This window comes from Boleophthalmus pectinirostris, unplaced genomic scaffold, assembly GCF_026225935.1.
Source record: "Boleophthalmus pectinirostris isolate CB_2022bp ecotype Guang Dong unplaced genomic scaffold, ASM2622593v1 HiC_scaffold_15, whole genome shotgun sequence".
Taxonomy (NCBI): domain Eukaryota; kingdom Metazoa; phylum Chordata; class Actinopteri; order Gobiiformes; family Gobiidae; genus Boleophthalmus; species Boleophthalmus pectinirostris.
Genome location: NW_026571070.1, coordinates 1,114,041 through 1,138,712, shown reverse-complemented (window position 1 = coordinate 1,138,712; position 24,672 = coordinate 1,114,041). Strand labels below are relative to the sequence as shown.

Sequence of the window (24,672 nt, the reverse complement as noted above, 5' to 3'; positions counted from 1 at the left end):
TCCGCACATGCTCAGTCTGACAGATTCTGGCAAATCCACTCGTGAACGAGACAAAGCGAAACCAAACCCCCAGGTTCCAAAATGGCCGCCCATTCAAGTCAATGGGCCGAGCTCAACGTCTCATGATCCCAGATTCGCCTTTAGCCCGGCGAGCTTCTTCCAGTGTCTGTGGGCTGTGTGTCTTTTCTCCCGCGGGCACACGCGAATGTACGCGAACTCATGCACGTGATCACTTTGACCAATCAGAGCGAGAGGAGCAGACGAATATAAAGCGTTTGTTAAGACGACTGAAGGATTTTGAGCTGAGAAAAAGTTTATGATCTAAAAATAGGTAAAAATCGTCACAAAATCCGACATTTTTGAAAGTTGTAAGTCCCTGTCAGACGAACACGAGCAGGTTGTGATCACATTGCCTCTATGAGAAAAATCTTGTCTCGGCCCATGGGATTTTTTCTGCTGAAGTTTCAGTGAGTCACAAACAAACAGCAACACTGTGTCCAGTTATTTGAACAGATCCATGAGCGAAACCGTCACGAGAGGCGACTGGAGTCAAACAGGTTTGATTTTCTTGCGACCTACGAATGTCGATCGGGAGCTGGTCATGAGGTATTCATCGGTTTTCTTTACCCCATGTTTACGACACGAAGCCAAAACTTGAAAAATCGGTTCAAAAAGGATCAAAAATCGCACAGTGCACGTCCAGACTAAACATGTTTTCATGTCACTTACAAACAACTCAAACAAGCGAAAGGCCAAAAGTTCTTTGTAGAAAAAATACTTGTTTGGCTTCGGGGTCGGGATTATTTACCATCAAATTGATCTGAATTCATTATCAATTATTATTTTGTATATTTTGTTATTTATGTATTAATTATTTATTCTTAAAATGATGAAAACGGAGGTGTGGTTGTGACTGTCGACGAGCCGAACAGAACTGAACACTACAGCCACACGGACATGAAGAAAACTGGAGACATTTTCTCATTTTTTTCTACATTTTGTCAGACGTACGACGGCGAAGGAGAACAGAGCCCAGAGGACGTTTCACCGCGTGTTTCCAAACATCGTCCTGTTTGTGACGTCGGCGTGAACGCTGTGCTAGCCATGACGACATTAGCACGAGAATGTCATGATTTATAGAAACTGTCCTTGCTGTAAGTTTTATTTTATTGTAGTGTAAATGTTTTAAACTGCACATGTAAAGTAAAGTAAAGTATCTCCCATCCAGAGTTATGGACATTTCATTATTTAAAAACAAAACAAAACAACAACAACAAATAAGACGATGCTAATGCTAATGCTAATGCTACTGCTAATGCTAATGCTAACGGTATCGTGTGCTCTTGTGTTTTGTGTTTACATTTCTGGCAGTGCTCGGGCCCCGGGGCCCAACAGGCTCCATCCACACACCCCACATCACATTTAGGACCTGAAACAGACCAGAGGAAAAACAGAACTCAACCAGGACTCAACCAGGACTAAACCAGGACTAAAACAAGAACTAAACCAGGACTAAAACAGAACTAAAGCTAAACCAGGACTAAAATCAAGACTAAAACAGGACTAAATCTGATCTAAAACACGAGTACAACCAGAACTAAGACCAGAACTAAACCAGAACTAAGACCAGAACTAAACCAGAACTAAGACCAGAACTAAACCAGAACTAAGACCAGAACTAAACCAGAACTAAACCAGAACTAAGACCAGAACTAAACCAGGACTAAACCAGGACTAAACCAGGACTAAACCAGGACTAAACCAGGACTAAAACCAGGACTAAACCAGGACTAAAACCAGAACTAAACCAGGACTTAAACAGGAATAAATCCGGACTAAAACAGGACTAAAAGAGGAGTAAATCAGGCATAAATCAGGTCTAAACCAGGTCTAAACCAGGTCTAACACCAGAACTAAACCAGGTCTAAACCAGGACTAAATCCGGACTCACAGTTGTGGAGATTGTCGATCTCGAGGACCATGGGGGGGTTGGTGCGTTTGTCCAGAATGTCCCGCCAGTCGATGGAGGCGACGTGACACAGCAGGTGATTGTGGGTGAACTTCACTCCTCCGTTCAGGATCTCTGAGGAAAAAACCCAAAACAGACCCGGGTTTGGGTTTCAGGATCAGAACCGGAACAAAATAAAAACTGAAAGTAAAACTGAAACGGGTGAAATGAAGGAAAACAGTTCTGCACACGGCCCATTCACGACCAACACCAGTCACTCTGTCTGCACATTCAGACCTGGTTTAGTCCTGGTTTCAGTCCAGGTTTAGTCCAGGTTTAGTCCTGTTTTAGTCCGTTTAGTCCTGGTTTAGTCCTGGTTTAGTCCTGGTTTAGTCCAGGTTTAGTCCAGGTTTAGTCCAGGTTTAGTCCAGGTTTAGTCCAGGTTTAGTCCAGGTTCAGTCCTGGTTTAGTCCTGGTTTAGTCCTGGTTTAGTCCAGGTTCAGTCCAGGTTTAGTCCTGGTTTAGTCCTGGTTTAGTCCTGGTTTAGTCCAGGTTCAGTCCAGGTTCAGTCCAGGTTCAGTCCAGGTTTAGTCCAGGTTTAGTCCTGGTTTAGTCCTGGTTTAGTCCAGTTCAGTCCAGGTTCAGTCCAGGTTTAGTCCAGGTTCAGTCCAGGTTCAGTCCAGGTTCAGTCCAGGTTTAGTCCAGGTTTAGTCCTGGTTTAGTCCTGGTTTAGTCCAGGTTTAGTCCTGGTTTAGTTCTCGTTGTTGAAACTTGCCGTGAGAAGTGATTTTGTCTCGTTTCCAACACAAACAAAGGTGAAGTCGTTTAAATCCAGGTTTAGACTTTTCCCCGTCAGACCTGGAGGGTGCGGCCCGACGCCCGAGGCCATGACACAAGAACCTGGACCAGATCCAGAACCGGGACTAAACCAGGACTAAACTGGGACTGAACCCTCGTCAGAAGAGCACAGGTCAAAGGTCAGAGACGACGTCGTGTTGGATTCATTAAAGATCAGATTTTATGGTTTGAAGCCAAAAAACAGAAGAACGATTCTCGTAAACACATGTTTGTGTCCGCTGACGTCACGCCGGGTTCTGCATGTATGTCTAGGGTGGAATGTACAGCAGTTACTACGGCGACAGTGCACACATCAACAAACGCTCCAAAAAGGTTTAAGAAAATCCCAAAGTGATTTTAAAGACTGATGTTCATGTTCGTGTCGTCGTCCTGTTCTCCTGTTTTTAAATCCACTATGTTCAAATAAATAATCAGAGAAATAAGACACAGTCTGAGGCTGAAGTGCAGCTCATTACACAAGAGAAAAAACAACTTCACCAAATACAAGAATCATAACATCACCTGCAGAGGAGAAAGACGTTTGTCCTACAGATACTGTTTGTTTGTTTGTTTGTTTGTTTGTTTGTTTGTTTGTTTGAATCACTTTTTTATTTTGGATCTGTTTTATTGTTTGGAAATATTGTTGTATTTATTATAATATATAATGTTGTCAGTGTTGGGGAGTAACAGATTACATGTACTGGAGTAATCAGAGTACAAATGATGAGTAACTGTATTCAGTTACAGTTACTGTTTCAGTGAGTGGTAATTGGATTACAGTTACTTTGTTGAAATAAATGGATTACACAGAGGGATTTTCCTGTTTTCACATTTTGGGCTAAACCAGGTCTAAACCAGGACTAAACCAGGTCTAAACCAGGACTAAAACCAAGTCTAAACCCAGATCCAAACCAGGACTAAACTATGTCTCAAACAGGATTTATGCGCAGACTGTGTCTCCTCCTTTTCTATCAATAATATTTTTTATTTGTTTCAGTAAAGTTTGGCTTTTTTATTTTCTTTTAGCAGATAAAACTTCTTATGTGAAGATTTCCTCATCTTTGCTTCTCTACAAATAATCCAAAGTAATCAGATTACATTACTAACTTTATGTAATTTAATGGATTATGTTACAAATTACATTTTGGGGAGTGTAATCTGTAATCTGTAGGGGATTACATTTGAAAAGTCACCTTCCCAACACTAACTCTAACTCTAACTCTAACTCTAACTCTATCTTGTGACTGATGTTTTTCAGAGGGACGTGTTTTACAGCTCAGGTCGTCTCACCTGTTGGACTCGGGTCAGTCGGGTCTTTCTGGTCAGATTGTGTAAAAATAAAACTCAGATTAAAGTTTGATTTGAACAGATCCTCAGACAGAACAGTGCCTCCTGTTAGCGTCACACACCCAGAGAACATGGACGACGTCAACTCAGAACTCCAACACCAAAAACCAGAGAGAAGATCTGATCTAGTCCTGGTCCGGTCCTGGTCTGGTCTTGGTCTTGGTCTTGGTCTTGGTTCTGGTCCTGGTCCTGGTCCTGGTCCTGGTCCTGGTCCTGGTCCTGGTCCTGGTCCTGGTCCTGGTCTCGGTCCTGGACTCACCTGTGAGGTTGCTGAGCTGCAGTCTGGTCCTGGTCTGGTCCTGGTCCTGGTCTTGGTCCTGGTCCTGGTCTTGGTCTGGTCCTGGTCCTGGTCTTGGTCCTGGTCTGGTCCTGGTCTTGGTCCTGGTCCTGGTCTGGTCTGGTCCTGGTCCTGGTCTCTGGTCCTGGACTCACCTGTGAGGTTGCTGGTGCTGCAGTCTGGTCTGGTCTGGTCTGGTCTGGTCTGGTCTGGTCTGGTCTGGTCTGGTCCTGGTCTGGTCTGGTCCTGGTCTTGGTCCTGGTCTTGGTCCTGGTCCTGGTCTGGTCTTGGTCCTGGTCTGGTCCTGGTCTTGGTCTGGTCTGGTCCTGGTCTGGTCCTGGTCCTTGGTCCTGGTCCTGGTCTTGGTCCTGGTCTGGTCCTGGTCTGGTCTTGGTCCTGGTCTTGGTCCTGGTCTTGGTCTTGGTCCTGGTCCTGGTCTGGACTCACCTGTGAGGTTGCTGAGCTGCAGTCTGGTCTGGTCTGGTCCTGGTCTGGTCCTGGTCGGTCTGGTGGTCTGGTCTGGTCTGGTCCTGGTCTGGTCCTGGTCTGGTCTGGTCTGGTCTGGTCTTGGTTGGTCTGGTCCTGGTCTTGGTCCTGGTCCTGGTCTGGTCCTGGTCTGGTCTGGTCTTGGTCCTGGTCTGGGTCTGGACTCACCTGTGAGGTTGCTGAGCTGCAGTCTGGTCACTCCGCTGACGTAGGTCTTGGTCTCTGCACTGTAGCGGTAGTTGGACAGCACCAGGAGCGAGAAGTGTCCCTCGTACAGAGACTGTCCCCGGACGAGACGCAGACGGGACAGAGGGACAACGGGGACTTCGTTCATCGCGATGAGGACGTAACCCCCGACCTCCTCGATCGACTGACGAGACACCACAGGGACTAACCACTACCATGCAAACAACGCACTTCCTGACTCTGGCACAGTCACGCTGTCCACACCTCTGCTTTAGGCTCAATATTTGAGCAGAAACTGGTCCTGGTCCCGGTCTGGTCCCGGTCTAGTCCCGGTCTGGTCCCGGTCTGGTCCCGGTCTGGTCCCGGTCTGGTCCCGGTCTGGTCCCGGTCTAGTCCCGGTCTGGTCCCGGTCTGGTCCCGGTCTAGTCCCGGTCTGGTCCCGGTCTGGTCCCGGTCTGGTCCCGGTCTAGTCCCGGTCGGTCCCGGTCTGGTCCCGGTCTGGTCCCGGTCTAGTCCCGGTCTAGTCCCGGTCTGGTCCCGGTCTGGTCCCGGTCTGGTCCCGGTCTAGTCCCGGTCTAGTCCCGGTCTGGTCCCGGTCTAGTCCCGGTCTAGTCCCGGTCTGGTCCCGGTCTGGTCCCGGTCTGGTCCCGGTCTAGTCCCGGTCTGGTCCTGACCCTGGCTCCGTGTCTGGGCCGAGTTCAGATGAAACGTGTCCTTCAGCGTCCACTGACCCTGAACCACCGACCAATCAGAACGCAGCGCCAGATCCTCACGATAAACCAGGACCAAACAAGAACTAAACCAGGACTAAACAAGGTCTAAACCAGGACTAAACCAGGACTAAACAACTAAACCAGGACTAAACAAGGTCTAAACCAAGACCAAACAAGAACTAAACCAGGACTAAACAAGAACTAAACCAGGACTAAACAAGAACTAAACCAGGACTAAACCAGAACTAAACCAGAACTAAACCAGAACTAAACCAGGACTAAACAAGGTCTAAACAAGGTCTAAACCAGGACTAAACAAGAACTAAACCAGGACTAAACAAGGCCTAAACAAGAACTAAACCAGGACTAAACCAGGACTAAACCAGGTCTAGACCAGGACTAAACCAGGACTAAACCAGGACTAAACAAGGTCTAAACCAGGACTAAACAAGAACTAAACCAGGACTAAACCAGGTCTAAACCAGGACTAAACCAGGACTAAACAAGGTCTAAACCAGGACTAAACAAGAACTAAACCAGGACTAAACCAGGACTAAACAAGGTCTAAACCAGGACTAAACAAGAACTAAACCAGGACTAAACCAGGACTAAACCAGGTCTAGACCAGGACTAAACCAGGACTAAACAAGGTCTAAACCAGGACTAAACAAGAACTAAACCAGGACTAAACAAGGTCTAAACCAGGACTAAACAACTAAACAGGTCTAAACCAGGACTAAACAAGAACTAAACCAGGACTAAACAAGGTCTAAACCAGGACTAAACAAGAACTAAACCAGGACTAAACCAGGTCTAAATAAGAACCTAACCAGGACTAAATGGGGTGTGGCGTCTCACCTGGAGGAAGCTCAGGTCGTGCTCGGGGAGGGTGTGGGTGATCTCCAGGTTTTCCAGGACTGTGGTGCAGTTGGCGAAAGTCCGGACCAGGTTCCTGTAGTGGTCCTCTCGGGTCCCGAGCTGGTTCAGCCGATTACTGCTGCCCTGGCACACTGAGAACACCAAACAACCATCAGACTACAACTCCCACAATCCCCTCTGAGAACAACAAACAACCATCAGACTACAACTCCCACAATCCCCTCTGAGAACACCAAACAACCATCAGACTACAACTCCCACAATCCCCTCTGAGAACACCAAACAACCATCAGACTACAACTCCCACAATCCCCTCTGAGAACAACAAACAACCATCAGACTACAACTCCCACAATCCCCTCTGAGAACAACAAACAACCATCAGACTACAACTCCCACAATCCCCTCTGAGAACACCAAACAACCATCAGACTACAACTCCCACAATCCCCTCTGAGAACACCAAACAACCATCAGACTACAACTCCCACAATCCCCTCTGAGAACAACAAACAACCATCAGACTACAACTCCCACAATCCCCTCTGAGAACAACAAACAACCATCAGACTACAACTCCCACAATCCCCTCTGAGAACAACAAACAACCATCAGACTACAACTCCCACAATCCCCTCTGAGAACAACAAACAACCATCAGACTACAACTCCCACAATCCCCTCTGAGAACAACAATCAGCTACAAACAACTGAAACAACCATCAGACTACAACTCCCACAATCCCTCTGAGAACACCAAACAACCATCAGACTACAACTCCCACATCCCCTCTCAGAACTCACTACAACTCCCACAATCCCTCTGAGAACAAACAAACCATCAGACTACAACTCCCACAATCCCCTCTGAGAACACCAAACAACCATCAGACTACAACTCCCACAATCCCCTCTGAGAACAACAAACAACCATCAGACTACAACTCCCACAATCCCTCTGCCCCAGCACATTGTGAGAAATAAATCAGTATCTTGATTCAGTCCTGGTTTAGTACTGGTTTAATCCTGGTCTAGTCCCGGTCTAGTCCCGGTCTAGTCCCGGTCTAGTCCCGGTCTAGTTCTGTTGTTGGAATGTGGTGCAGAGCTGAGAAACATCCTCTCTGTCAGAGACTGATGTTGGAGACTAAACCAGGACTAAACCAGGTCCAAACCAGATCTAAACAAGGTCTAAACCAGGTCTGAACTAGGACTAAACCAGGACTAAACCAGGACTAAACCAGATCTAAAACAGACACAGAAACATTGATCTTGTTTTGTTTGAGCGTAAAATGTTTTAAGTGTAAATCAATACAAATCCATAAAAGCACTTAACCCACATGTAACACCAGGACTAACCCAGAACTCAACCAGGACTAACCCAGAACTCAACCAGGACTAACCCAGAACTCAACCAGGACTAACCCAGAACTCAACCAGGACTAACCCAGAACTCCGCCAGGACTAACCCAGAACTAACCAGGACTAACCCAGAACTCAACCAGGACTAACCCAGAACTCAACCAGGACTAACCCAGAACTCCACCAGGACTAACCCAGAACTCAACCAGGAACCAGAACTCCAGACTAACCCAAACTAACCCAGGATTAACCAGAACTCAACCAGGACTAACCCAGAACTCCACCAGGACTAACCCAGAACTCAACCAGGACTAACCCAGAACTCCGCCAGGACTAACCCAGAACTCAACCAGGACTAACCCAGAACTCAACCAGGTCTGCTCCAGGTCTGAGGGCATCACACTGAACTCACAACTACATCTCCCACAATCCTCTGCTCTCAGCACAGACACAACAACAAGTCCTGGTTTAGTCCTGGTTTAGTCCTGGTTTAGTCCTGGTTTAGTCCTGGTTCAGACCTGGTTTAGTCCTGGTTTAGTTCTGGTTTAGTCCTGGTTCAGACCTGGTTTAGTCCTGGTTTAGACCTAGTTTAGTCCTGATTTAGTCCTGGTTTAGACCTGGTTTAGACCTGGTTCTGTCCTTGTTTAGACCTGGTTTAGATCTGATTTAGTCTTTGTTTAGACCTGGTTTAGTCCTGGTTTAGATCTGGTTTAGACCTAGTTTAGTCCTGGTTTAGTCCTGGTTCAGTCCTGGTTCAGACCTGGTTTAGACCTGGTCCAGATCTGGTTCAGACCTGGTCCAGATCAGACCTGGTTCAGACCTGGTTTAGTCCTGTTTAGACCTGGTTCAGACCTGGTTTAGTCCTGGTTTAGTCCTTCAGACCTGGTTTAGTCCTTGTTTAGTCCTTGTTCAGACCTGGTTTAGTCCTTGTTTAGACCTGGTTCAGACCTGGTTTACTCCTTGTTTAGTCCTGGTTCAGACCTGGTTTAGTCCTGGTTTAGACCTGGTTTAGACCTGGTTTAGTCCTGGTTTAGTCCTGGTTTAGACCTGGTTTAGTCCTTGTTTAGTCCTTGTTTAGTCCTGGTTTAGACCTGGTTTAGTCCTGGTTTAGTCCTGGTTCAGACCTGGTTTAGTCCTTGTTTAGTCCTTGTTTAGACCTGGTTTAGTCCTTGTTCAGACCTGGTTTAGTCCTTGTTTAGTCCTTGTTTAGACCTGGTTTAGTCCTTGTTTAGACCTGGTTTAGTCCTGGTTTAGTCCTTGTTTAGACCTGGTTTAGTCCTGTTTAGTCCTTTAGACCCTGGTTTAGACCTGGTTCTGTTTACTCCTTGTTTAGTCCTGGTTCAGACCTGGTTTAGTCCTGGTTTAGACCTGGTTTAGACCTGGTTTAGTCCTGGTTTAGTCCTGGTTTAGACCTGGTTTAGTCCTTGTTTAGTCCTGGTTTAGTCCTGGTTTAGACCTGGTTCAGATCTGGTTCAGACCTGGTTTAGACCTGGTTTAGACCTGGTTTAGACCTGGTTTAGTCCTTGTTTAGACCTGGTTCAGACCTGGTTTACTCCTTGTTTAGTCCTGGTTCAGACCTGGTTTAGTCCTGGTTTTAGACCTGGTTTAGACCTGAGTCCTTAGTCTGGTTTAGTCCTTTTAGTCCTTGTTTAGTCCTTTAGTCCTTGTTAGTCCTGTTTAGTCCTTGTTTAGACCTGGTTTAGTCCTTGTTTAGACCTGGTTTAGTCCTGGTTTAGTCCTTGTTTAGACCTGGTTTAGTCCTTGTTTAGTCCTTGTTCAGACCTGGTTTAGTCCTGGTTTAGACCTGGTCCAGACCTGTATTTCCTGGTGCAGTCGGGCGTCAGACGGTGGAATGAAGATGCACCGGTCTGAGTTCAGGGACTAAGTGTTTTCGATTCTTAACGAGATGAACTTTGTTTTTAGAGTCACAGGTTTTATTTTCTCGTTTGGACTGAACTGTGTCCAAAACCACAAACACGTTTTTACGATGTTCTAAACATTGTTCCAACAGAGTAAAGGTGTGTCCTAACGATTCTCCCGTCACGTCATCGTCTCGTTAGAGTTTTGTCTCTGTGTCTCTGAGGTTAGAGTTTTGTCTCTGTGTCGTTCTGAGGTTAGAGTTTTGTCTCAGTGTCGTTCTGTGAGGTTAGAGTTTTGTCTCTGTGTCGTTCTGAGGTTAGAGTTTTGTCTTTGTGTCGTTGTGTGAGGTTAGAGTTTTGTCTCTGTGTCATTCTGAGGTTAGAGTTTTGTCTCAGTGTCGTTCTGTGAGGTTAGAGTTTTGTCTCTGTGTCGTTCTGTGAGGTTAGAGTTTTGTCTCAGTGTCGTTCTGTGAGGTTAGAGTTTTGTCTCAGTGTCGTTCTGTGAGGTTAGAGTTTTGTCTCTGTGTCGTTCTGTGAGGTTAGAGTTTTGTCTCTGTGTCGTTCTGAGGTTAGAGTTTTGTCTCTGTGTCGTTCTGAGTTTAGAGTTTTGTCTCTGTGTCGTTCTGTGAGGTTAGAGTTTTGTCTCTGTGTCGTTCTGTGAGGTTAGAGTTTTGACTCTGTGTCGTTCTCTGAGGTTAGAGTTTTGTCTTTGTGTCGTTGTGTGAGGTTAGAGTTTTGTCTCTGTGTCGTTCTGAGGTTAGAGTTTTGTCTCTGTGTCGTTCCGTGAGGTTAGAGTTTTGTCTCTGTGTCGTTCGGTGAGTTTAGAGTTTTTTCTCTGTGTTTCGTGCGGTTGCCAGGTAACGGTTGTGGAATTCCCTGGTGCGGTGTCACGACTTCCAAACAGGAAGTGAAGTTTTAGGAGACTTTCCGACACGACGGAGAGACGAGCCGCAGCTTAAACCTCCTTCCTCCCAGCGGGTCCGACTTCCCCTCGACTTTTTCCGGTTATTTATTGGAAATAAGTTTAACAGGTGCCAGGGGAAAGTCACAGAACAACAAAAAAACCACAAACATTTATCTGGAAGAAGAATCAACGTCACCGAAGACAAACTAAAGAAAACTAGAGACTAACGAGGCCGAGACGAGAACAGGGACACTGAGGGTCAATGTGAACACGAACACAAAAAATACACTCAGATGTTCAGGAGGTTCAGGTGCTCAGGAGGTACACTTATACGTCCATGAGGTTCGTACGCTCCGATGTCCAGGAGGTTCGTACGCTCCCATGTCCATGAGGTTCGTACGCTCCGATGTCCAGGAGGTTCGTACGCTCCGATGTCCAGGAGGTTCGTACGCTCCGATGTCCAGGAGGTTCGTACGCTCGATGTCCAGGAGTTCGTACGCTCGATGTCCAGGAGGTTTCGTACGCTCCCATGTCCAGGAGGTTCGTACGCTCCGATGTCCAGGAGGTTCGTACGCTCCCATGTCCAGGAGGTTCGTACGCTCCCATGTCCAGGAGGTTCGTACGCTCCCATGTCCAGGAGGTTCGTACGCTCCGATGTCCAGGAGGTTCGTACGCTCCGATGTCCAGGAGGTTCGTACGCTCCGATGTCCAGGAGGTTCGTACGCTCCGATGTCCAGGAGGTTCGTACGCTCCGATGTCCAGGAGGTTCGTACGCTCCGATGTCCAGGAGGTTCGTACGCTCCGATGTCCAGGAGGTACACTCGGACGTCCAGGAGGTACGTGCGGAACTCAAAAGAGACAGAAGAACTCTGGACTCTAACATGAACCAAACGAACAACAGAACAGAAGAAGCGGGTCACACAGACGGAGGATTTCAGCGCCGATGTGACCGAGTGAGATCCTCCACACCTGAACTACTGGAACAGCTCCAAACACGACCTGGAGATGTGGAGGCTCCCGTCGTAAAAACAGAAGAATCCACAACACGCAAGAGGCAGCAGAAGGAAAATATGACGGGTTTCACTGAGAACTTCAGGAAAACGGATAAGCCAACCACAAATCCTACTGAAGAAACCAACCCCAGATCCTCCTGGAGAAACCAACCCCAGATCCTCCTGAAGAAACCAACCCCAGATCCTCCTGAAGAAACCAACCCCAGATCCTCCTGGAGAAACCAACCCCAGATCCTCCTGAAGAAACCAACCCCAGATCCTCCTGAAGAAACCAACCCCAGATCCTCCTGAAGAAACCAACCCCTCCTGGAGAAACCAACCCCAGATCCTCCTGGAGAAACCAACCCCAGATCCTCCTGGAGAAACCAACCCCAGATCCTCCAGAAACCAACCCAGATCTCCTGGAGAAACCAACCCCAGATCCTCCTGGAGAAACCAACCCCAGATCCTCCTGGAGAAACCAACCCCAGATCCTCCTGGAGAAACCAACCCCAGATCCTCAGATTAGTGTTTGTCGAGTTCAGAACCAAAGAACTTGGAACTAAAAAGTCGTTTAATTCAGATACAGACGTGTTTTCTTTGAGCTCGATTAAACAGTCACACATACAGATTGTTGAAGAAAAACAAAGAGAAACACTGGAGCATCAGACGTCCACACGACGAGAACTACAGAAAACTCTGACTGCGCTGGATCCATCTGAACGAAAAGAACCGACTAAGAAACGCACACGGAAGAAATGAAAAAGACAACATCAGATTAAAAGTGGAAGAAAATGCCAAGGTCGTGACGTTTAACACAGACTCTTTTGTCTTTGCTCAAATGACGCGACGCTTTTGGAAACGACTTTTATCTCTGCAAAACCTAAACCCGGAACAAAACGCACGACTGAAATCAGCTTTTATTGGCCCTCGTCAACACTGAAGATAAATCACAGAACCAGAGTCTCTGAGGCGCGGCTCTATTCAAAACTCAGGCAAGAGCGAAGTTCCAAGTGCAGGTGGTTTTGTTGTGCCGGTGTCCAAAGTGCAAAAAGATCCCAAAAACAGAGCAAAAATATTTACAGGGAGCAAAAATTTCCAAAAGTATTTACAACAAAGAAACTGGGTCGATTCTACGCTGAGCAAACAGTAATAATCTACATTAAAGGTGTCAAACAATATAATATAATAATGATATTTTCTATTAAAATCTTGTTAATTTTCTGTGGTGTTTATCACAGCAGCGTCTCCAGCGTCTCTGTACGTGGCCCCTCCCACCAGAGCAGCACAAATGAAGACTTGTCTCTTTCCAAACGCTCTTAAAGGACGATCGTTTTGACTGTTGACCGTGACACCCTCATCAGAAAAATGTCCAACATGAGAAAAGTGGAGCCGAGTGCAGGATTTTACAACAAAAATGGACTTATTCCTGTTTACAGACAAGTTCATGTTCAAACTTTGTGTTGAAATCGCCCACAGACACTCGCCAAACTAAAGGAGACGTGTGTCAAACTGCGTCTCAGAAGAGGTTGTGGACCAGAGGTTGTGGACCAGAGTTTGTGGACCAGAGGTTGTGGACCAGAGGTTGTGGACCAGAGTTTGTGGACCAGAGTTGTAGACCAGAGTTTGTGGACCAGAAGTTTGTGGACCAGAGTTTGTGGACCAGAGGTTGTAGACCAGAGGTTGTAGACCAGAGTTTGTAGACCAGAGTTTGTGGACCAGAGTTTGTAGACCAGAGTTTGTAGACCAGAGTTTGTAGACCAGAGTTTCAGAGTTGTGACCAGAGTTTGTAGACCAGAGGTTGTGGACCAGAGGTTGTGGACCAGAGTTTGTAGACCAGAGTTTGTGGACCAGAGTTTGTAGACCAGAGTTTGTGGACCAGAGTTTGTGGACCAGAGTTTGTGGACCAGAGTTTGTGGACCAGAGGTTGTGGACCAGAGGTTGTAGACCAGAGTGTGGACCAGAGTGTAGACCAGAGTTTGTAGACCAGAGTTTGTAGACCAGAGTTTGTAGACCAGAGTTTGTAGACCAGAGTTTGTAGACCAGAGTTTGTGGACCAGAGTTTGTGGACCAGAGGTTGTGGACCAGAGTTTGTAGACCAGAGTTTGTAGACCAGAGTTTGTGGACCAGAGGTTGTAGACCAGAGGTTGTGGACCAGAGTTTGTAGACCAGAGTTTGTAGACCAGAGTTTGTAGACCAGAGGTTGTGGACCAGAGTTTGTGGACCAGAGTTTGTGGACCAGAGTTTGTAGACCAGAGTTTGTAGACCAGAGTTTGTGGACCAGAGTTTGTGGACCAGAGTTTGTAGACCAGAGGTTGTAGACCAGAGTTTGTAGACCAGAGTTTGTAGACCAGAGTTTGTGGACCAGAGTTTGTGAGACCAGAGTTGTAGACCAGAGTTTGTGGACCAGAGTTTGTAGACCAGAGTTTGTAGACCAGAGTTTGTGGACCAGAGTTTGTGGACCAGAGTTGTAGACCAGATAGACCAGAGTTTGACCAGAGTTGTGGACCAGAGTTGGACCAGAGTTGTAGACCAGAGTTGTAGACCAGAGGTTGTGGACCAGAGTTTGTAGACCAGAGTTTGTAGACCAGAGTTTGTGGACCAGAGTTTGTGGACCAGAGTTTGTGGACCAGAGTTTGTAGACCAGAGTTTGTGTCTCTTCAGTCTGGGTTCTGCCCACGTCGAGCCTCAAACTCGTCTGACGACATCGTTACAACATCTTTACTCAACACGTCTGATCGTAAATGAAACTCAAACTCTACATTAAAACGATTAAACAAAGACCCAGAAGAACCTGGTCTTCAAACCCTCAAACACTCTGCTCCTGTTTTCATGACCTGAGGCTCAAACGAACTCTTCAACTTTTACAACAAACAAGGAGAAAAGACCGAGACCTGGTTTAGACCTGGTTTAGACCTGGTTTAGACCTGGTTTAGTGCTGGTTTAGTCCTGGTTTAGTCCTGGTTTAGACCTGGTTTACCTGGTTTAGCTGGCTGGTTTAGTCCTGGTTAGCCTGGTTTAGTCCTGGTTTAGTCCTGGTTTTTAGTCCTGGTTTAGTCCTGGTTTAGACCTGGTTTAGTCCTGGTTTAGTCCTGGTTTAGACCTCCTGGTTTAGTCCTGGTTTAGTCCTGGTTTAGACCTGGTTTAGTCCTGGTTTAGTCCTGGTTTAGACCTGGTTTAGTCCTGGTTTAGTCCTGGTTTAGACCTGGTTTAGTCCTGGTTTAGTCCTGGTTTAGTCCTGGTGTGTGTTTTGTGAATGAAGTTGTTTTAGTGGAATCTGGGACGGTTCTGGACTTGCAGAGTCTCGCTCCGACCTGCTCCACTGATCCCTGCCCCGCCTCCAACACAACCAGCGCCGCTCGGACCGGGTTCAGACCGGGTTCAGACCAGGATCAGACCGGGACCGGGTTCAGACCGGGATCAGACCAGGATCAGACCAGGTTCAGACCAGGATCAGACCGGGTTCAGACCGGGTTCAGACCGGGTTCAGACCAGGATCAGACCAGGTTCCGACATCAGCTAATGTTGTTTGTCTGGTTTAAACTGCAAAATGACCCTCAGTATTTTTACTGTTCAGTCTCAGGTGCATTTGGGAGGGACCTGACACACACAGGAGGGACCTGACACACACGAGGAGGGACCTGACACACACGAGGAGGGACCTGACACACACGGGAGGGACCTGACACACACGGGAGGGACCTGACACACACGGGACCTGACACACACGAGGGACCTGACACACACGGGGAGGGACCTGACACACACGGGAGGGACCTGACACACACGGGAGGGACCTGACACACACGGGGAGGGACCTGACACACACGAGGGACCTGACACACACGGGGAGGGACTGACACACACGGAGGGACCTGACACACACGGGAGGGACCTGACACACACGGGAGGGACCTGACACACACGGGGACACGGAGGGACCTGACACACACGGGAGGGAGGACCTGACACACACGGAGGGACCTGACACACACGGGAGGGACCTGACACACACGGGGAGGGGACCTGACACACACGGGAGGACCTGACACACACGGGGAGGGAGGGACCTGACACACACGGGAGGGACCTGACACACACGGGAGGGACCTGACACACACGGGGAGGGACCTGACACACACGGGAGGGAGGGGCCTGACACACTTGACTCGGGTTTTTAAAGTGAGAGTTTCTTGTGGTTCTGCTGCAGGTGGAACAACAGTGACCTCTGACCTCTGACCTCTGACCCTGAGGCCGGGTCACTCCAGACTCTGAACAAAAACAGACGCCGCAGATTTAAACTCGAGAAGAAACGAGACTGAAACATCATGATGTCGTCTCGTCAAAGTTCTCACAATAAATTAAATCACTAAAGTGTCTTTGTTTAAATGAAGAGTTAAACACAGAGGAACTACACAGACCATGATGCTTTGCTCCATTTCACTGCAGACGACGAGAAGAAACAACAGTTCAAACACTTTTAACTCTGACGTCTTTGGGTTCAATCTTGTCGAGGCGTTTGAAGAGGAAAAAGAAGCAAAATATCCACAAAATATCACAATAAATATCGTATCGTGAGGTTCGTACTGTGTCGATATCGTATCGTGACACTTGAATATCGTTACTCCCATAAACTATAATAAACCTGATAAGCCCCGCCCCCTCTGCCTCTAGTGGCCGCTCGTTACAGACGCCGCACGGTGGGAGGAGCTCGACCAGTTTCAGGAAGTAAATGTGGAAGTGCAACTGATTTTTGTGCCCATGAGCCAAACACACAGACCCTGAAAACAACACGATGCCATGTACGGTCTACGGTATCCACGATACGATACACACCTCGATACACGAGCCACGATACGATACACACCTCGATACACAGGCCACGATACGATACACACCTCGATACAGTGCACTTTCGATTCGATATCATATATTTCAAATTGATTCAATACGATTCAATAAAAAATAAAGGCTAAATCGTGGCTGTGATACTAAAAATCTTTGTTAAATCACTTCTTCTTGTGTAAAGTTCATCTGAAACACAAATATTTTAATATTTATCAAAACAGTAAAAATGTCAAATGTGTCGCATAAATGAGTTTCCTTTCACTCCACAAGCAACAAAACTGTAGCTGTAACAAACTAATTTAGTAAAACACACCTAATACTCCTCTTAGAGATATCGATACTGTATCATCACATTAAACAATACGATATATCGATATTCCGATATTTTTGCACAGCCCTAACGCCATGTTGTTTTCACTAAAGATCTGATCAGAGTTTTTTATAAAGTTGTAACGATCCAAGTGTCACGATACAATATCGACACAGTACGAACCTCACGATACGATATCGACACAGTACGAACCTCACGATACGATATTTATTGTGATATTTTGTGGATATTTTGCTTCTTTTTCCTCTTCAAACGCCTCGACAAGATTGAACCCAAAGACGTCAGAGTTAAAAGTGTTTGAACTGTTGTTTCTTCTCGTCGTCTGCAGTGAAATGGAGCAAAGCATCATGGTCTGTGTAGTTCCTCTGTGTTTTTAACTCTTCATTTAAACCACAGGTGTCAAACACTCGGCCCGGGGGCCAGATGCGGCCCTCCAAGACCTTTCATCTGGCCCTCAGCTGATTTTCTACTCAAATATTTTAATGATATTTTCTATTAAAATGTTGTTAATTTTCTGTGGTGTTTATCACAGCAGCGTCTCCAGCGTCTCTGTACGTGGCCCCTCCCACCAGAGCAGCACAAATGAAGACTTGTCTCTTTCCAAACGTCTTAAAGGACGATCGTTTTGACTGTTGACCGTGACACCCTCATCAGAAAAATGTCCAACATGAGAAAAGTGGAGCCGAGTGCAGGATTTTACAACAAAAATGGACTTATTCCTGTTTACAGACAAGTTCATGTTCAAACTTTGTGTTGAAATTGTATTTTTCTTAAAGTTTCAGGTTGTTCATAATATTAGAATATTTTGTAAAAGAAAGAGTTCATCAGTTCAAAAAGATTTGTGTAATAGATTTGTGTTTCTCTGCACAAATATTTGAACTTCTTGTTCTTTTTGGGGTTTTTATGACCTGAGTCGTCGGTTGGACTCGACTCACAGAACAAAAAGAGTTTGACGCGTCTGATTTAAACAAAGAGACTTTTGTGATTCGATTTATCGTGATGATCCACGATGTTATTGTGACTTTGACGAGCCGAGATCATGATGTTCCAGTTCTTTCAGTTTCAGTTCAGATAAAGTTCTCGTTGCCGTGGTTACAGGCTCCATGTTTGTAAACCCGCCCACGAGTCTCATAGCAACACGAGGGCCAATCAGGAGTGAGGAGCTTAAATGTCCCGCCCCCTCACCGGGAAGAGCAAAGGAACGCACGAGCTGTCAATCAAACCTGTTGCTTAATCTAGTGGGAGGAGCCTCGGGGAAAGGAGGCGTCTGATTGGTCCGATATTTATGTTCAGATCTGGATTTAGGGACAAAATAGACAAATGAAAAACATCAGGTCACAGCTCAGGTCACAGCTCAGGTCACAGCTCAGGTCACAGCTCAGGTCACAGCTCAGGTCACAGCTCAGGTCCATAGAGAAGAGCCACAAGATCCCAGTGAAAGATCCAGAGTCAGAAGGAGCCAGAAGAGCCGCCTGGAGCACTTCCTGTTTGAACACGGCGGCGGCGGCGGCGGCGGCGGCGGCGGCGGCGACCGGAGCGTCAGATCTGAACACTCATGAACACGAACAACGACAGAGTCCACCCACCAGGACTAGACCCGGGACTAAACCAGGACCCGATCAGACCCAACCCCAGGAGGAGCGTGTGACAGGAGCACGTGGACCTGGTGTTGTGGACTTGGACCAACGTGTGGGACCAGGATCTGAGATCCTGTTTAGTCCTGTTCACATTCCACAGATTCCACAAGAGAAAATCCCACAGAAACCTGCTCCAGTCCTCAAGTAGTCCTCAAGTAGTCCTGTTCAGTCCTCAGTCAGTCCTGGTTTCAGTCCTGGTTCAGTCCTGGTTCAGTCCTGGTTTAGACCTGGTTTAGTCCTGGTTAGTCCTGGTTTAGTCCGGTTTAGTCCTGGTTTAGTCCGGGTTAGTCCCGGTTCAGTCCCGGTTTAGACCTGGTTTAGACCTGGTTTAGTCCTAGTTTAGTCCCAGTTTAGTCCCGGTTTAGTCCAGTTTAGTCCTGGTTTAGACTTGGTTTAGTCCTGGGTTAGTCCTGGTTCAGTCCTGGTTTAGTCCTGGTTTAGTCCCGGTTTAGTCCCGGTTCAGTCCTGGTTCAGTCCTGGTTTAGACCTGGTTTAGTCCTGGTTAGTCCTGGGTTAGTCCTGGGTTAGTCCCGGTTTAGTCCTGGTTCAGTCCTGGTTTCAGTCCTGGTTTAGTCCTGGTTTAGTCCTGGTTCAGTCCTGGTTCAGTCCTGGTTTAGTCCTGGTTTAGTCCTGGTTTAGTCCTGGGTTAGTCCTGGGTTAGTCCCGGTTCAGTCCCGGTTCAGTCCTGGTTCAGTCCTGGTTTAGACCTGGTTTAGTCCTGGGTTAGTCCTGGTTTAGTCCTGGTTTAGTCCAGGGTTAGTCCCGGTTCAGTCCCGGTTTAGACCTGGTTTAGACCTGGTTTAGTCCCAGTTTAGTCCCAGTTTAGTCCCGGTTTAGTCCAGGTTTAGTCCTGGTTTAGACTTGGTTTAGTCCTGGGTTAGTCCTGGTTCAGTCCTGGTTTAGTCCCGGTTTAGTCCTGGTTTAGTCCCGGTTCAGTCCCGGTTCAGTCCTGGTTCAGTCCTGGTTTAGTCCTGGGTTAGTCCTGGGTTAGTCCCGGTTTAGTCCTGGTTTAGTCCTGGTTCAGTCCTGGTTAGTCCTGGTTTAGTTCAGTTAAATTCAAACTGAACATTCTTAATCTTGATGATCTTATTTTTATATTTTTATGAATAAAATTCTTTATAATTTGACTTTGTTTCCTGAACATTTCACATTTTTCTTTAAACTTGGAGCAAAACTCAAAACTCAAAACTCGTCAGAATCTTTATTTTGATCCAAACGAGTCTCGTGCAGATTCAGTTGTTGCTTCGACTCGGTCGTGAGATTCTGGAGCCGTTTTCACGTCGTCAGTGTTAAAAAAATGTTAAAGTAAAAAGTTTAAAAAGAGGAAACGTTTGACATTTGAGGATAAAGTTGAGAATTGTTCATTTGAGGATGTTTCATTGTTTTTTATTTCATATTTAAATTCAATGTTTTGAATCTGAGGCGAGAAAATGTCAGCGGCTCGAAACTTCATGTGTTTATTATTTGATTATTATTTTATTATTATTTGATTTATTACGAGGCTCGTTTGAGTTTTTGTTTCTTTTCTGCTCCGACTTTTTGATCCAGTGTTTTTTTTATTCTTATTTGTTTTATTTGTGCAAAAGAAATGAATAAAATAAACCAATAATAACACAAATCTGCACCCAGTGATGTGGGACTGGTACTCATCAGGTCAGTCCGGTCCCTCAGGTCAGTCCGGTCCCTCAGGTCAGTCCGGTCCCTCAGGTCAGTCTGGTGCTCAGGTCAGTCCGGTCCCTCGGGTCAGTCCAGTCCCTCGGGGTCAGTCCAGTCCCTCGGGGTCAGTCCGGTCCCTCGGGTCAGACTGGTGCTCAGGTCAGTCCGGTCCCTCAGGTCAGTCCCGTCCCTCGGGTCAGTCTGGTGCTCGGGTCAGTCTGGTGCTCAGGTCAGTCCGGTCCCTCGGGTTAGTCCGGTCCCTCGGGTCAGTCCGGTCCCTCGGGTCAGTCCGGTGCTCAGGTCAGTCTGGTGCTCAGGTCAGTCCGGTCCCTCAGGTCAGTCTGGTGCTCAGGTCAGTCCGGTCCCGGGTCAGTCTGGTCCCTCAGGTCAGTCTGGTCCGGTCCCTCGGGTCAGTCCGGTCCCTCGGGTCAGTCCGGTCCCTGAGGTCAGTCCGGTCTCTCGGTCAGTCCGGTCCCTCGGGTCAGTCTGGTGCTCAGGTCAGTCCGGTCAGGTCAGTCGGTCCCTCGGGTCAGTCCAGTCCCTCGGGTCAGTCCGGTCCCTCGGGTCAGACTGGTGCTCAGGTCAGTCCGGTCCCTCAGGTCAGTCCGGTCCCTCGGGTCAGTCCGGTCCGGTCCCTCGGGTCAGTCGGTCCCTCGGGTCAGTCCGGCTCAGTCAGTCGGTCCTCGGGTCAGTCCGGTTCAGGTCAGTCTCTGGTGCTCAGGTCAGTCCAGTCCGGTCCCTCAGGTCAGTCTGGTGCTCAGGTCAGTCAGTCCGTCAGGTCAGGTCCCGGTCAGTCAGTCCGGTCCCAGGTCAGGTCAGGTCAGGGTCCGGTCCCTCGGGTCAGTCCGGTCCCTCGGGTCAGTCCGGTCCCTCGGGTCAGTCCGGTCCCTCAGGTCAGTCTGGGCGCTCAGGTCAGTCAGGTCCCTCGGGTCAGTCCGGTCCCTCAGGTCAGTCTGGTGCTCAGGTCAGTCCGGTCCCGGGTCAGTCTGGTCCCTCGGGTCAGTCTGGTCCCTCAGGTCGCTCGGAGGCGCTGACTCTGACACATTTTTCCTAAATTAAATTCGAGTGATTCAGACAAACAACAACATCAGCAGCAGCAGCAGCAGCTCGGAATCCTGGGAAATGAAGTCTCCTGAACTCAAACAACAGCTGCTCTCAAAACAAGAACCCAGAAAACAAGACTCACACCTGGTTTAGTCCTGGTTAGTCCTGGTTTCCTGGTTTAAGTCCTGGTTTAGAGTCCTGGTTTACCTGGTTTCCTGGTTTAGAGTCCTGGTTTAGTCCTGGTTTAGTCCTGGTTTAGTCCTGGTTTAGTCCTGGTTTTTAGTCCTGGTTTAGTTTAGACCTGGTTTACTGGTTTCCTGGTTTAGTCCCCCTGGTTTACCTGGAGTCCTGGTTTAGTCCTGGTTTTAGACCTGGTTTGTTTCCTGGTTTAGTCCTGGTTTAGACCTGGTTTAGTCCTGGTTTAGACCTGGTTTAGTCCTGGTTTAGTCCTGTTTAGTCCTGGTTTAGACCTGGTTAGTCCTGGTTTAGACCTGGTTTAGACCTGGTTTAGACCTGGTTTAGTCCTGGTTTAGACCTGGTTTAGTCCTGGTTCAGTCCTGGTTTAGTCCTGGTTCAGTGGGTTTGTTTGTTGTCGTTCTTGGTCCAGGGGACAGAGTCACGTCTCAGTTGGACATTTGAAATCGTTATTACAAAATAAATGTTCTACAGGAAAAGTCCTGGTTCAGTCCTTGTTTAGTCCTGGTTCAGTTCCATTGGACGCGTTCCCAAGAACAAACAGTTTCAAGGTTATTCAGCAAAGACAAAACAGTCACCACAAAACAGAGACTGACCAGGACTAAACCAGGTCTAAACCAGGTCTAAACCAGGTCTAACCAGGTCTAAACCAGGACTAAACCAGGTCTAAACCAGGTCTAAACCAGGACAGGACTAAACCAGGACTAAACCAGGACTAAACCAGAACTAAACCCGGTCTAAACCAGAACTAAACCAGGACTGGACCAGGACTTGGACCAGGTCTGGACCAGGTCTGGACCAGGTCTGGACCAGGTCTGAGGACGGTCTCCCCGGGGAGTCGTAGTCTGAGACAGATGGGGGAGTTTCTTGACTCCCTCTGGACTCTGATAAATTCTGGTTGAGTTCTGTTGTTCCTGGACCAGAGCCAGACTCGGACTTTGATGTTTGCTCTGAGACCCGGACCCAGACCCGGACCTTAGACCGGACCAAAATCCACAAACACCAAAGATCTACAAACAAAACCACAGAGGACCAGGACCGTCACTTCAGTCCTGATTCAGTCCTGATTTAGCCCTGTCTAGTCCTGGTCTAGTCCTGGTCTAGGGTCCTGGTCTAGTCCTGGTCTAGTCCTGGTCTAGTCCTGGTCTAGTCCTGGTCTAGTTGTCGTTTAATTTGATATTTTCTTAGTATGTTTGATTTTCTGAAGTTTGGTGCTGAAGCGGCTCGTTTGTCCGAGAACCGAGATCATCACAGAAAATAAACGAAAAGAAAATCCCCCAGTTGGACCTGATTTAGTCCTGGTTTAGTCCTGGTTTAGTCCTGGTTTAGACCTGGTTTATTCCTCATGCGGGACTCTGATGTCAGGTTGAAGTTTTAGTTTTATTGACTCGAATTTCCACTTATTTTAGTCCAAAATTAGAGACGCTGTTTAGACCTGGTTTAGGAGTCCTGGTTTAGAGTCCTGGTTTAGACCTGGTTTAAGTCCTGGTTCAGTCCTGGTTCGGTCTCAGGTTTAGTCCTGGTTTCTTCTTCAGGTTCAGTCTTTTTCCCCGCAGGTGTCGTGATTTGATCGTGATTTGATTGTGATTTGATCGTGATTTCAGTTTTTGATAAATCGTAAAAATCTCGTGTCAGTTTCCGTCAGTTCACGCGCCTCGTGCACGAGCCGTGAGTTTTGACTCGATTACGAAACTCCCCGAAACGAGTCCGACCACTTTGTCAACTGCAAACGCACGCACTCCGAGTCTGAACCGGGACTAGACCAGGACCAGGACCAGACCTGAGACCAGACCAGGACCAGAGCCGAAGACCAGACAGAGACCAGACCAGGACCAGAGCCGGGTCCGGGTCCGGGTCTCGAATTTTGCACTAGAATAATTTTAAAGTCGAAGCAATAAAACTCAATTAAACCTGACAGAAGACTCCCAGGAATCAGGTCTAAACCAGGTCTAAACCAGGTCTAAACCAGGTCTAAACCAGGTCTAAACCAGGTCTATACCAGGACTAAACCAGGTCTATACCAGGTCTATACCAGGACTAAACCAGGTCTAAACCAGGACTTAACCAGGACTAAACAGCGTCTCTAATTTTGGACTAAAATAAGTGGAAATTCGAGTCAATAAAACTAAAACTTCAACCTGACATCAGAGTCCCGCATGAGGAATAAACCAGGTCTAAAAACAGAACTAAACCAACCCCAGGTGTATCCCGGGTCCAGGCTCGGGTCCTGTGCTCGGGTCCGCGGGTCTGTGCTCGGGTCCAGGCTCGGGGTCCGTGTGACCGGGTGGGACTGACCTTTTGCGGCCGGGCTGGGCGCTGCAGAGGCCGGTGAGCAGCAGCAGCAGCGCAGCGCGGTTCGGGCTCCGGGGGGGGCCCGGGGTGTCCGCTCCATGTGCCCGGGTCAGAGGCGCTGTGGCGCGGCCGGAGGCGCAGGGAAGAGCCGCAGAGAGAAGAGCCGCACACGGAGCTCCATCCGCGGCGCACGAGACTGAAGAGAGACGCACGCGCAGCGGACACGGAACAGACCTGGACACGCCCCCCACCACCACCGAGCCCCGCCCCCCGTAACTCTCCTCCTCTCTCTCTCTCTCTCTCTCTCTCTCTCCTCTCTCTCTCCTCTCTCTCTCTCTCTCTCTCTCTCTCTCTCTCTCTCTCTCTCTCTCTCTCTCTCTCTCTCTCTCTCCTCTCTCTCTCTTCTCTCTCTCTCTCTCTCTCTCTCTCTCTCTCTCTCTCTCTCTCTCTCTCTCTCTCTCTCTCTCTCTCTCTCTCTCTCCTTCTCTCTCTCTTCTCTCTCTCTCTCTCTTCTCTCTCTTCTCTCTCTCTCTCCTCTCTCTCTCTCTCCTCTTCTCTCTCTCTCTCTCTTCTCTCTCTCTCTCTCTCCTCTCTCTCTCTCTCTCTCTCTCTCTTCTCTCTCTCTCTCTCTCTCTCTTCTCTCTCTCTCTCTCTCTCTCTCTCTCTCTCTCTCTCTCTCTCTCTCTCTCTTCTCTCTCTCTCTCTCTCTCTCTCTCTCTCTCTCTTTCTTCTTCTTCTCTNTCAGTCCGGTCCCTCAAGTCAGTCTGGTGCTCAGGTCAGTCCGGTCCCGGGTCAGTCTGGTCCTCTCGGGTCAGTCTCCCTCGGTCAGTCTGGTCCCTCGGGTCAGTCTGGTCCCTCGGGTCAGTCTGGTCCCTCGGGTCA

At 48.0% G+C, this 24,672-nt stretch overlaps 1 protein-coding gene across 1 annotated transcript in view; it reads right to left on the bottom strand.

Moving 5' to 3' along the window:
* The window catches only part of LOC110153500 (melanoma receptor tyrosine-protein kinase-like), a 63,629-nt gene that overhangs the window by 35,066 nt on the left and 3,891 nt on the right, over nucleotides 1-24,672 (bottom strand). The window contains exons 2-5 of the mRNA XM_055151204.1: nucleotides 6,653-6,804; nucleotides 5,064-5,265; nucleotides 1,952-2,083; nucleotides 1,361-1,429 (exon numbers count right to left, since the gene is read on the bottom strand). Of these exons, the coding sequence (XP_055007179.1) occupies nucleotides 1,361-1,429; nucleotides 1,952-2,083; nucleotides 5,064-5,265; nucleotides 6,653-6,804 (555 nt within the window). The remainder of the gene's footprint in view (nucleotides 1-1,360; nucleotides 1,430-1,951; nucleotides 2,084-5,063; nucleotides 5,266-6,652; nucleotides 6,805-24,672) is intronic.